Genomic DNA, 12,635 nt, shown 5'->3' with positions numbered 1-12,635 from the left:
ATTTCTCAACCCAGCTACATACACAGCTCCATATACCACTACAATCTACATTGACCCGAACCGAATTGAAGGCCGGCCACGAAGTTCATATAAATAAAAGCACGCTACAAAGCTGTCGACTTCGGCACACCTCACGCGCCAGGTCGCCGACGGACCACATCTACCACAATGGCAACACAACCAACAAATCCCACCATAACTGACCCTCTCCTCTCCCTCCGCGGTGCTCTCTCCTTATCTGTGTCATCATCTGGCCAACCAGTCCTCCTCACCTCCGCTACACCTACAGACACGACTACAGACCTTACAGTGGCTACGCATCTCTACCTCCCTGCCATATCACAATGCATCCCTCTTTCAACACCCACCCGCTTCATTTCCGCCGCCGCGGGGAATATCCCCATAGATCTGCGCAGTATATACTTTGCCTGGCTGAAAAAGGATGTGGCGATTCCGGAGTATATCGCGAGTGCGCAGGCGGTTAATGAAGGCATTGAAGAGCGGCGGAAAAGGGACGGGAAGAAAGGGGAGGAGGAGGTGGACAAGGTGCTGAATTTGGTATTTGTGGAAAGGCTGGATCTTATTACGTGGTTGGAAGGCGCCTCAGAGGATAGTGAATACATTCGTCCGTTAGAGGGCGTGGGTGTGGGTGGTTCGGCCGTGGGACAAGTTGGGACGGGCACTACGGGTGCGGGTGCGGGTGCGGGTGCGGGTGTTGGTGTTGGTGTCGCCGCGCGCGCGGCGGAGAGTTCGACCAAGGTTGCGTCGGGGACTGTTGGGGAAGCATCGGCTGTTTCTGGAGCTGGTATTGGGGGCAGGCCGGTTCGAACTGTTGACCCGCGCTTGCAGGAGATTTATAACGGGGAACGTAAAATGGGAGATCGGAACAGCGTGTTGAGGGGGATCAAGCCTACAGTGGGTTATATTCTCTCTTTCTTTTTTCTTTTTTCTTTTTTCTTTTCTTTTCTTTTTTTTTTTCGTTCTATGTTTTTCCAAATTCCTTTTAACTCCGGCACTGATGATTCCCCATTCCCATCGCAGGACTTCTCCCATGTGCGAAAAACCGCCGAGATGTTCCTGGGCCGCAATCGCTCGCGCCCAGGCCAACATGCACAAGCAAACATGGCAAAGCCGGGCATGAAAGCCGCATCGACATCTATGCCCAGCGGCGCGTCTCTAATCAAACAGCCTGCCCCACCCTCCTCTACAAACTCCTCCTCCTCCCGCCCATACCCCATCATCCTCCTTTCCCCCTCCGCTTCCTCCCTCCTCCGAATGTCAAACATCAAATCCTTCCTCGAAGACGGTGTCTATGTGCCACCAGACCACCCCACCCTCGCGACCTCCACAGCCTCCAACCTCCTCCACATCCTCCGCACCCTCCAAACCATCCCAAACCCCTCCTCAAGCAGCAGCGGCACAAAGCCGCCCTCCACCTCCTCCACCCCCGGCGCCAGCAATCACGCCCACCACAAACCCACCCGCTTCATCCTCGTCGACAGCCCCGCGGACTTCAAGCCCGATTACTGGAACCGCGTCGTCGCCGTCTTCACCACCGGCCAGACGTGGCAGTTTAAATCATACAAATGGTCGTCGCCGCCGGAATTGTTCAAGCACGCCACGGGCATTTATGTCGGGTGGAGGGGGGAGGAGGTGCCGCGGGAGGTGAAGGGGTGGGGCCGCGGCGTGAAGAGTTTTGCCATTGATCGCTGGGATGAGAAGAGTGCGAATCTTGCTGCGTGCGCCGGTGCCGGTGCTGGTGAGGTGGGAGGTGCTTCTGGTGGTGCTGGCGCTGGCGCTGCGGCTGTTGGGTCTAGTGGGCGCTGGAGGGATAGGGGGGTTGTGGAGGGGATTTGGATGGCGATTGAGGAAGGGATGAGAGTCAGGGGGTGGGGTGGGGGAAAGTGATTCTCCTTTTTTTCGTCTCGTTTCACTTGAGAGTTTTCACCGTCCTAGGTCTTTCGTGTGGCAAATGGGAAATGTATTTTTTTTTTTTTTTTTTTTTTTGGGGGGGGGGGGGGGTGGGAGGGGGGTCTCCCTTGTTTCTCCTTTTCAACCTGAAGCATTTAGTTCGCTTTTTCTAAGATCTGTGTACCATTATACCATGAAATTATCATAATTCCTACCCTGTCCCGTTGTTAGTTTTTTCACCGGACCCTTTTTTGTCCTTTGTTCCTTCCCTCCTACATTTTGTCCTTTTTATTTTTTATTTTTGTTTCAGGGGTTCATAAATATCCTGTATTAGATAGCTAGTTAGACGATAACAAAGGGAATATACAGTCCTTATATACAGTCCTTAGCCTTTTTTTTTTTTTTTTTTTTTTTTTTTTTTTTTTTTCTTCAACTAACCGCAATCGATGCCATTTTATTTATTAGCAGCTTAAAATATAGATGTATATAAAGGGGAAGATGCAATAGAATCGAATTCTGAAGGCATCTTGTACCTTGGACAGGCATTGTAACTAGCATTGTAGCTAGCGATGGAAGCAAGTCATATTCGTATTCACAAACCCCCTTTTATTGCCGGGTCCTATGCTTTGGTAATATGTATATATGATAGGTAGTATAGCGCGAGATGATATGGTATATAGTAGTAAGTAGTATGTCAGAAATACAAGAAAATGCGTAGAAAATGGGAAATAAAGTAAATAAATCAATAAGCACGGCTGTAAAATCAAAGCCAAAAGCAATACATGGTTTAAGCACCGCGCTTCAGAAATGATGCGAGAAGAAAAAACGGAGAAGTTGATATCATGATATCTAGCGTCGATAATGAATGGATAAGGACATATATAGGTGGAGAAAGGAGAAAAGGATAAGTTTATGAAAATATAAATAGTTTAAGTAGGTAGAAAAAGGGAGAAAGAGAGAGAAAACAAAACTTAAATCAACAAGCCAATATTATATGTAGATGGTGATATCAGATATAATAGCGCAAAAATATATAAATAAATAAACAAATAGTAGATGAAACGATGGAGGAAGATCAAAAGCGATATTCATGCCATGCGCAGATGTGACAAAAAGTGACAAAATGACAACCAATGACCATGAAACGATGTGATGATAGAGAAGGAAAAAAAGATTCAAGAAGGCATACATTAAAAAGGAATCCCCCCGCCCTCCCCAAAAGTATCTTTCACATAGAAAGAAATATATGAGAAATGAAACGACGAAAAGAAATAAACTCCCAATATGCTGAATCGATGGGAAAAAAAGAAAGGAATAAATATTGGGGTTAATTATGACTATAGCCAACCAAGAAGAGAGAAAATAGAAGATAGACAAAAATGTATGTATAGAGAGATATATATCGTTTTCAAGTCAATCATCCGCTGGAGACCAGTTAAAAAAATGGAAATGGCCCAAGACTGGAAGGAGGGGTGGGAAGGAAACGATGCTATGAAGAAAATTTATTACACGGTGAGATAGAGAGGAGCGTGAACCATGTGTTTTGGTTTTCTTTTTGTTCTTTTTTCATTTTTTTTATTGTTGATTTCTTTGCTTTCATTCATTCGACTCGTTTCGCTTCGTTTCGGTTCTTATTTTCCGCTTGTTCGCTTTACAGAGTATTTTTTTTTTTTTTTTTTTTCTTGTTGAGACATGGCGATGAATGAGACATCGTAATCTGGAATTTGGACAATAATACGGGGTGGGCTGGGATTTATTTTCTTTTCTTTTTTTTTCTCTTTTCGGGGAACCACTGTATGAACGGTTCTAAAATCGAAAACGGCGGGAAGACGGCTGATTGTTGACCGAAAAAATCCAGGACACCGGATATGGATGCAAACAAGGCGGGAGAGAGGGGAGTTGGCGGGTCTTACAAAATATATTGGTCGATCTTGAAAAAACTTTACGATCTGGTGGACCGGCTCATGGAGCGTTCTGGAATAGGGGCGGCACCCGGCGAGTTCGACTTTCCAGTGATGTTGGGATCGAAATCATGTTCCTGCAAAACGACAGCATATTTTGGATCTCGGACGAATTTTGGGACGGAGTCCTGCATCGAATCAAGTTTTAATTTTACTTAGTCTTTCGGTTACAAGAAAAAGAAAGCCTGAAAAGCGAAGGTCGGGAGAGAGAGCAAACAGAACATCCCAGCCCCCAAACAACAACAAAAAAAAAAACAAGAAGAGTGCTTACGCTTGACATGAGTTTGAAGACAGAAACCTGAGCAAGTTCGAAAAGGCTAACGACTTCAGTTAAGCTTTTGAGCATAGAGGCATCATCTCCAACGGCTCGCGTCATACGGCTGGCGAGGCTATTCCGTAGAGCGTGTTCAATATTGAGTTCACAAGGAGACCCAGGGGCAAGGAAGGCGTTGTATAAGCCTGCAATCTTTGTAAGTTTACTGAAAATGTGTTGATACGCATGAAACCACGAAACCACGAATTGGAAAAAAAAAAAAAAAAAAAAAAAAAAGTAAAAAAAAAAAAGTCAAAGTGATGAGAATACTGCAGAAATAATAAGAAAACATAACTAAATACTATAAACTCACCATATGCACTAGCAAGAGTTTCTCGAACGGCATCCATCTTCGCAAATGCACCAGCCTTTTCTTGCTGGTGGTAAGTTGTTGTAAACTCAGAAACGTCAAGATAAAAAGACAGGTTCTCCTCGCAAAGGGAATAACGCAGGAATTCCCTGAACAGTAATCGCAACGCAGGATCTTGCAAGATGTTATTCAAACGGGCGTTGTTCGAATCTCGGGGTGCAGCGCGGCCGTCGAAAGTCGTGACCAGCGGCTTCTCTCTCGCGATCCATCCACAGATACGTTGCCCTCGTTCAGTCAGCGCATAGATAGAATACTTGGTGGGTTGGAAAGCTGCCGCATCTGGGTTATTTTGGACATAATTCTTGTCCTCAAAGGCAGAGTACATCAACCCGTGTTTAACAAACAAGGCTGCAATCTCGACTGTTTCTCGACGGTCTATCGTGGTGCAGCAGTCCATCAGCCAATCCACCGCTGCTTTCCCGGTAAATGAATTCTGAATGACTTTATCTCCGACTTTCCTTTCTTTCGCCATTTTCACGCCTACAAGTCCGTTGGTGTAGTCACTGACGGAGTCCGAATCCGAAGTCGAAGCGGACGACTTGATATTAGGGCCGTCCTGCCCCGCAAACCGACGGAAAATAACCTCGATTGTGGCACGGTCGTGAGATATATGATCAGTAGAACTCTCCCGTTCTAATATAACCAGCTGCATGGTATTTCTGGGAGATTCGAGTACATCCATGATGTGCCTGGCAGTGATGCCGTTTCTCTGGCAAAATCGCTGCAGGATGTGAATTCCCTTCGGGGTCAAGTGAAAAAGCGCGCCCTTGAGGGGGAATTGATTGCTTATCCTTCCGTCTACTGGCTCGATGAATCTAGCATCTACAAACCGCTGACATACAGAACGGGCCATTTCTTTTGCCATGGAAAATGTCGTAGTTGTAGTGGTTGTGACAATGCGTGAGGGATCTTTAGGGTCTGGCATACGATTCGATTGTGAGAACTTTAGGGAACCGAGATTGTTGATGGCCTCCTCTGACGTAAAAGTGTGGTCAAATTTGGAGAAACGGACACGGTGAGTCTCGAGTTTCAGACTGACTATCAGCGTCGAGAAGAGGTCTTTAAAATCTCTGGTGAAGGGCCGCTCATTGCTGGTCATTCGCAGCAAGCGCGAAGAAGTTTGGTGCATCTTGCCACTTGACATGGCCGGATCCGAATCGTCTTCAGGTGCAGAAGGGCTGTTGAGCAGCGGTGGATTCCGTTGACTACCTTGAAGAGTATATCGTCGAGGCGCAGTAGGTGGGAGGGTCTGTTGGCTAGGAGATGCTACGGTACTAGGAGTCGTTGGGCGGGAAGGTGTGGTTATGGTGAGGTTGTCAACAGAGCCTCTGCGCAACGAGTGAATTGACAGGCGTAAGTCCTCCTTGTTCACACCGCCAGTACCAGAGCTAGGTCCGCTATCACCGCTTCCTCGACCACCTGCACTACTGTTGCTGTCACTGTTCTGGACGTTGGCTCTATCCTCAAAGATGTTGCAGGAGCTTAACGCAGGAGACGGGGTATTTCGTGCTGGCGGCTTCTGGTAGTTGGTGTGTGAGGGGGGATTACGAACAGAGGGACCTGTTTGTGGCGCGGCAAGGGAAGCTGTGAAGCTATTGAATGCCTGGGATGTCTTTTCCAAAGCAATTGCAGCAAGAGAGCGGCGACTGGAGCGAGATGCAGAAATGGTAGTTGATGAACGATAGTCAGAGCCGCCTGAAGTTAAATGGATATAGGAGTTGGGAGAAGTGACAAATGTATGATTGGATCCTTCACGGTGCCTGTCGAGAGCAGATAGAGTGCTCATTGAAAGGAGGGTAAAGGACAAAAATGGGGACAAGGAAAGGGGAGGGGAAACCAGCGGTAGTTGTAGCGACGACGGGTTTTGGGTTCAAAGCTGGAGAAGAGGCCAGAAATAAGGCTGGGGGGCCCCCGGCAGGAATACGGCTTCCACTAACGAGTCAGCCAACCCAAAGTGACAGGAGTTTAAGCGGATAAAAAAGAGAACTGTTTTGTTTTTAGCGGCCCACAGCGCTAAGGAACAGGTTATTATTTTTTTTTTTTTTTTCACAAAAAGAAAAGTTGGCAAGAAAGGCAAAGCAGGGTAAAGCTGCAAAATAAAATAATCTTAAAAAAGAGGGTGGTAGGGTATGATGCACTCGGATTGGCAGGCCGTTCGGAGGGCACAAGAGGTGGTGGGGCAGAGAAGAGCAGAAATGAGAAGTACGTTCGTCCAAAAATGAGGAAATTTGCGGGAGATTGGACTTGAAACACGAGGCTCACCTAAGCTAGCACAGAACAGTGAGGATGGGGATATGGAGCGGGGAGTGAGATCCGTAGGTGCAGTCGACCGAGGTAGGGCAACAGATAATGGATCTTGCGCGATGAATACAGAATAAAATGATGCAACTGGGTCGCGCCCCGGATCCAGAAACCAGGCAAGGCTTGTGGCCAGTGCAAATCAACAGGTTGAACAATAATAGATATAGATAAGGACATGCAATAATAATGCTGATAATATAACTGAGGATCAATAGCGGAGACTGTCACAATTATAATAATACACCCGTTGACGTTGGTGATGGGTGTGGTATTGCAGTGTCTATCGTCCCCAGACAAGCATGGCGAAATCCAGCAGAAGAGCGTACAGCAGACCAAAGGGTTGTTGTGCCGGCAATCGGAAGAGTTGTACGGGATTATCTGTTGTGCTTGGTTGAGGATGATATCTGCGCCTTGATATCAGGCTCTTCTTCTTTCGCTTACTTCAGGTGCTGTGCGGTGGTGGTGGTGTACGTGGATATACTATATATACGTATGCACTCCGTCACGTACGAGCTTGGAAATTAGAATTGATCCCAAGATTGAGCGAGGGCGAGGACGGTGGGGAACGGGTTCCAAAGTTGCGGGGATGAACAACCGGGAATCACAAAAATTCCTAATAATATAGTCAAAAAAAGGCGGGGGTTGCCTTGATAACTTTCGTTTCCCCCGAGAATAAGAATCACAAGTCCCTCGTAATCAGATACGATAATAGCAAGGTGAAACAAGCAGTCGGGGAGGGAAAAGAAGGAGCAAGAAGAAAGTGTATCTGGGAAAAGGGAAACCCTCGTAGCAAAAGTAAGATGCATGCACGCACGCAAACAAAGCCCAACACGTAGAACGATCACCGACAGCGCCGAGCGTTCCCAATAGTCGGCACACAGCGGCACAGGAAGCACTGAAAAAAACAAAAAAGAAAAAAAAGGCAAGCAACACAGGCGTCACAAACTCACAGCGTCACAGCTGGGCGCCTGCAGATCCTTCGTGGCTTGTAGCGTGGACTTGCCAGGTTGTTGCACGCTACAGACAGCTAGTTCAGCCTGGCTGCATGCTGGCGGTGTCTAAGGCGAGACCTCAAACTTCAGGCGTTGGCTGCTCGTGGTTAGACCCTGGATGACTTGTGTCCGTCGCAAGGATGTGACTTTGATGAAAAAATTTCCCAGCAAATCATGGCAATGTTCTGCAAAAATCAAGTAGGGGGAAACCCAATTAACCCCCAGGGTGGCAACCTCCACCAAGTTTCTGTTCCTTTTTTTCACTCTCTTCTTTTTTTCATTTCCATTCTATCTCCTCCGTAGCGTGGGAGTCGATGTGGGGTCGGCGATATTCTGGCGATATTCTGCTGCGCTAAGCAAGATTTTCTCATCACGAGACGAGTTAAATGTGGAGCGGACGAAGAAGAAGAAGAAGTATGTCGTCGTTGGAGCTTATCATTGTCGTCCTCGTCGTGGAGCCAGCGGCAGTCCGTCGCAGCCAGCGCATCAGCAGCAATCAGCAGCAACCTCGCTGCGGACTGTGACTGGGCAGAGCCGCACACGATGGCTCCAGGGTCAGAACGTGGCAATCCTGCACTAAACCAGGCTCCACCAGGCAGTTTTCTAGAAAACAATCCTCCGCGAGTTTATTTACGAATTCCGTCTTGGAAAATCTTTTCCTGTTCTTCAGCCGGCATGGGTCACATCGTCAGAGAGGCTTTCCAAGCAACAACCGAAACTCAATATCAAAATACCTTCCCGACAGACTTCAACAACAGACTTCGGTCCATATCCTCTCCTGTACCTCCATAGTCCACTTCCACAGCAATCCCCGCCACTCCCCGCAACGCTTATATATCTCCTCACCGACCGACTTCGACCGATTGGCCCGTCACAAGAATGCCAATGAGTCCACAACACGTGCGCGGCTGGCCAAAAAAAAAAAAAAAAAAAAAAAAAAACCCTTTTCGCTTTCGACGATAGCGCGGCTTTTTGCCATATGGGCCCCTTGTTAGCTTAAAATGCATGGGCTCGTAGCACCCAACTAAGTAACCTAACATCAGTTAACTTAACCTACAGCGTAGATAGTCCCCCCAACTCACCAGGCTAACGAACGAATTGACGAGCTAAAGTGACCTTCCGCCTGGTCGATTTTCTCAACCACCGTCGAATAATATCCATGGGTTACGGCGGTTTGGCCGAAATAAATCCAATCCACCCCTGTCCGCCGTCAGCGCCGCGCCTTTTGAGGAGGGGAGAGGACAAGATGGAGGAAAATCGACGGCTTTCTGAGGGTACTAGAACTAAACGAGTCGAGGAAGCGATGAATTGACTTCAAATTCTTTGAAACGAAGTATCTCATGGCAGACGGTGAAGAGTTTGCAGGGGCTGACTGCGGCGAACGAACGAAACCAACCCCCAAACCCAATATCACGAGGCTTGGAAAAAGAAAGTCAGGCCCAACTTCCCAAAAGAAGAAGAGGAAGAAGAAGAAAATCTTCCATGTTGACATCGTTTCAACTCTTTCAACTCCTTGCCCGAGAAAACAAGGGGTTTGCATTCATTGCTTCATTGTTCATTCAAAACACACCGGTACAATGAAGCTTAAAACACAGCCCTTCAGGGCTGAAACTGTCCGCCGGTTGAAATTGAACGCTATTTTTTTTAATTATTTCCTTTCCTTCGAAAAATTTGGTTGAAACTTTCCCCCAACTTGGTTGGATCTTCAACCCTTCCTTCGAACTATCCAGGTTGCAATGGTACGTTTTCATTCATTCATTCATTCATTCATGCATGCATGCATGCATGCATTTATTGATTTCCGCAGCACGGAATCGGCATTTCCTCCGCCGAACAGTTCAATCATAGCTATATCCATCCCATCTCGTCTCAGCTCATCCCCCTTTAGTAGTTTATCATTCTGCATAACCATTTTGCCAGTCGCCCAAAAAACTCTCACTCTCCCTTCCGCTCTCCAGACAGAGTAAGGGTCTGCCTCAAGTAGTACCGAGCTGTCCCTGTTCCTGATGTTATTTGTTGAGAACGTATGCATGACTATGTAAGCTGCGGAAGGAATTTAATAAGTCAAAGCCGACGCATTCACTCATACGTTTGAGGTTCCGTTGCTGCCGGGCTATCCTAAATGATACAGAAGCTCGTTCTAGATTTACAAATTGTAGCTCAGCTAGCTACCAAAAGAGAAAAGAAAAGCAGTGACGAGAAGAGAACATATTATCTCTAAAGAAGGATTCAAATCTCCCTTGGGTTAACCACTTCACTTCGATACGAGGAATTGGCGAGCGTTGCCCAACCGCCCGCCCCCTCCCCTTCCCCTTGGTTGTACTCCGTACTGTACTGTACCTTTCCTCTCCAACAGCGCCAAGAAATATAATTACCCGCAGAATGTATCGATCAAATCGCTCGGCATATCAAGCCATCAAATCAAGCAAAAGCGAGTGAGCATGGCGTAGTTACATGTCGAACTACTGTACGTAATCCTTCATCCCTGCCCTGTTCGTTTTCGTACAGCGTAATCGGCATTCCATCACAAAGGGGAAGCTTACCCAATGCTGAAAACCACCCGCCCTATGAATCATTTCGGCAGTGAGGACATACACAGGTACAGGACTGTCCATGTATGGAGTGGAGTGGAGCCTATACAGGGCGCGCACACACATGCAGGCTACGTGAACACAACAGCCTTCAGTATTGATGTGTGTGGGCCGACGACGGCGATCCCTATGAGCTTAATAAAAAAATGATGTCGAGCGAAAGGAGATATTGCGCAGGTCCGCGTGGCTCGTCTCCGTGATTACCTATCCTTGCTGTATGGATAGAAAGGCAATATCTTCCAAGACAGTTTAACGAAAGAATGTTGTGAGTGTGTGGGGTTGTCGGGTTGTCGGGGCTCAAATTTGAGGTTGTTTACTGGGACTTGGCCCCGTGGCATCGTGGCATCGTGGCACCATGGCATCATCAAGTTATTTTCTCGCCACCTCGCTTTTCTTGAGTTGTTAGCGTGTCTTGCGAATCCTTCGAGAAGGAATGGAGCTCCGTCGGATGAAGAATCGGGTCCTCAGAAGGAGCTAGAACAGAGATTGTTCTGAGCAAATTGATCCTGGGGCGAGGACACCATGTGTCGTATCTCGAAGTGGGTCAGTTGAAGTTCTGACATGTAACTTAACTAGTCAGAGAAGGCTTTTTATTAACTATTTATTATATATATATTTTTTTTCTAAAGCGGTATGAAACTCTGCCGAATTACCAACCATTGTTTGATGGGATGGATGGATTGGCGATGGGATTTATTGACGGCTGCCGCAGCCGCATGAGCCCCTTGCAGAAAGCATTCTTCTCCCTAAGGGTTTCACAATTGTCACGACTGAACGACAGGCTTCCTGAGCGACTCGACTGCGTTCAAGATGCCGTATATTCCGTGGTGGCAGGGTCGGCTCGGAGACAACTTGGGGCCGACTAGGTTCGATGCTACGACAGAGCATCCAGTAGTAAATTGCAGCGCGGATAAGCCGTGGCTTTTTGTCTCCCCGGAGCAGATTCTATTTTCGTGCCATTGCCGAGAACTGTCGGTCGGCTTTGGGGCTGGGAGGACTGGGAGCCCACGATGTACCCCTGTTCCCCTCCCTGTCTGTGGTCGTGGACATGGATATGGACTTGTATGGAAGAATGTGAAGGACAAGATTATTTGGGTGTGGAGATGTTGTGTGTCGAGCCAATAATCGAGACAAATATCAGCTGTGGTAGAAATAGAAAATATGATATTCTACTCCGTACAGCCATTCGCAGGGATGGTGGTGAGATGTGGTGGTCGCACATCAGCAGCAGGAGTTTCAAGAGCATCATTATTCATGTCTTGACTCGTGAGTGAGCTTCTTTTCCCGAATGGGATGATAACCAGAACTATTACTACAGAATTCTACATCGGCAGTCGTCCTGCAGGAAACATAGCCGGTGAAATACTTTTTCCAAGGGCGTTGACGGTGGTTAATTTCATTGTTTTTCTCAGCTTGAGCATCATCGACCCAGAGCTACCTCAACAAGAGATTCATTCGCCGAGGAGCCCCCTTGATCCTGGAACTCGCGTGCAGCACGCTCAGATTGCGACTGGTTTGGCTTGGATAGACGGCCATATGTGAAGTTTGTGGACGAGACATACTGCCAAAGAGGGAACCGGGGAGCCATTGGACAATATCGACCTTCATTGCCTTTCAACCAAGCCACTTCCAAGACCCTTCCGCTGTCCACAGCCCGTGCCGTTCTGGTTATCTATCCCATGGCCTGGAATGCTGGATTTGGTAACAAGCACAACGATTGTGATGATTATTGCAATCCCAGCCAATACAACCTACTGCCACGTGGAAAGCATGAAAGCCACGTTGCACAGGACATACATTCACGGAGAACCCCGTTCGATGTTTGCTTTGGCTTTCTGTATTTCTTCTTTGGCCGTGAGGGAATAATAACTCTATTTGCGGACACGGTCTGATTGGAAACAGGAGCAAGGGAAGAAAAAAAAAAAAAAAAAAAAAAGCCAAACTCAACCTTCTGCATGCAACACGAGTAGGGTTCGATATTTTGCCTTGGTTAAGTGTTGCCATTCGCAGAGGAAAAAAACAAAAAAAAAAAAAAACAAACCAAACCTTCTGGATCCTGAGATCTGACCGCCGTTTCGCCCCCGTTTTCTGTTTGCCTTTTTGCAACCTGAACTGACCCGGATTTCCCTTTTTTGGCATCTCGCTGGAAGCTAGTCAAAAAAAGGAAGAAAATAAGGTCGAGCCCTGCCACACGCT

At 47.3% G+C, this 12,635-nt stretch overlaps 3 protein-coding genes across 3 annotated transcripts; 2 read left to right on the top strand and 1 right to left on the bottom strand.

Moving 5' to 3' along the window:
• Nucleotides 1-168: 168 nt before the first annotated feature.
• HCAG_07839 (conserved hypothetical protein) lies at nt 169-2,643 on the top strand (the record flags this gene model as incomplete). The annotated part of the gene is made up of 4 exons (XM_001537480.1): nt 169-915; nt 1,042-1,816; nt 2,570-2,593; nt 2,630-2,643. The coding sequence occupies 4 exons, from the start codon at nt 169-171 to the stop codon at nt 2,641-2,643; spliced, it is 1,560 nt and encodes a 519-aa protein (XP_001537530.1).
• Nucleotides 2,644-3,853: 1,210 nt separating this feature from the next.
• On the bottom strand, nt 3,854-6,341 carry HCAG_07838 (hypothetical protein; the record flags this gene model as incomplete). Its single annotated transcript, XM_001537479.1, has 4 exons — nt 3,854-4,000; nt 4,144-4,331; nt 4,499-5,276; nt 5,397-6,341. The coding sequence occupies 4 exons, from the start codon at nt 6,339-6,341 to the stop codon at nt 3,854-3,856; spliced, it is 2,058 nt and encodes a 685-aa protein (XP_001537529.1).
• Nucleotides 6,342-6,934: 593 nt separating this feature from the next.
• On the top strand, nt 6,935-8,428 carry HCAG_07837 (predicted protein; the record flags this gene model as incomplete). Its single annotated transcript, XM_001537478.1, has 5 exons — nt 6,935-7,002; nt 7,072-7,222; nt 7,492-7,651; nt 7,792-7,954; nt 8,152-8,428. The coding sequence occupies 5 exons, from the start codon at nt 6,935-6,937 to the stop codon at nt 8,426-8,428; spliced, it is 819 nt and encodes a 272-aa protein (XP_001537528.1).
• Between the last annotated feature and the right edge of the window lie 4,207 nt (nt 8,429-12,635).

The sequence above is a fragment of the Histoplasma capsulatum genome, genomic scaffold (genome assembly GCF_000149585.1).
Source record: "Histoplasma capsulatum NAm1 scaffold_9 genomic scaffold, whole genome shotgun sequence".
Taxonomy (NCBI): domain Eukaryota; kingdom Fungi; phylum Ascomycota; class Eurotiomycetes; order Onygenales; family Ajellomycetaceae; genus Histoplasma; species Histoplasma mississippiense.
This window is presented reverse-complemented; position numbering and strand designations above follow the sequence as displayed.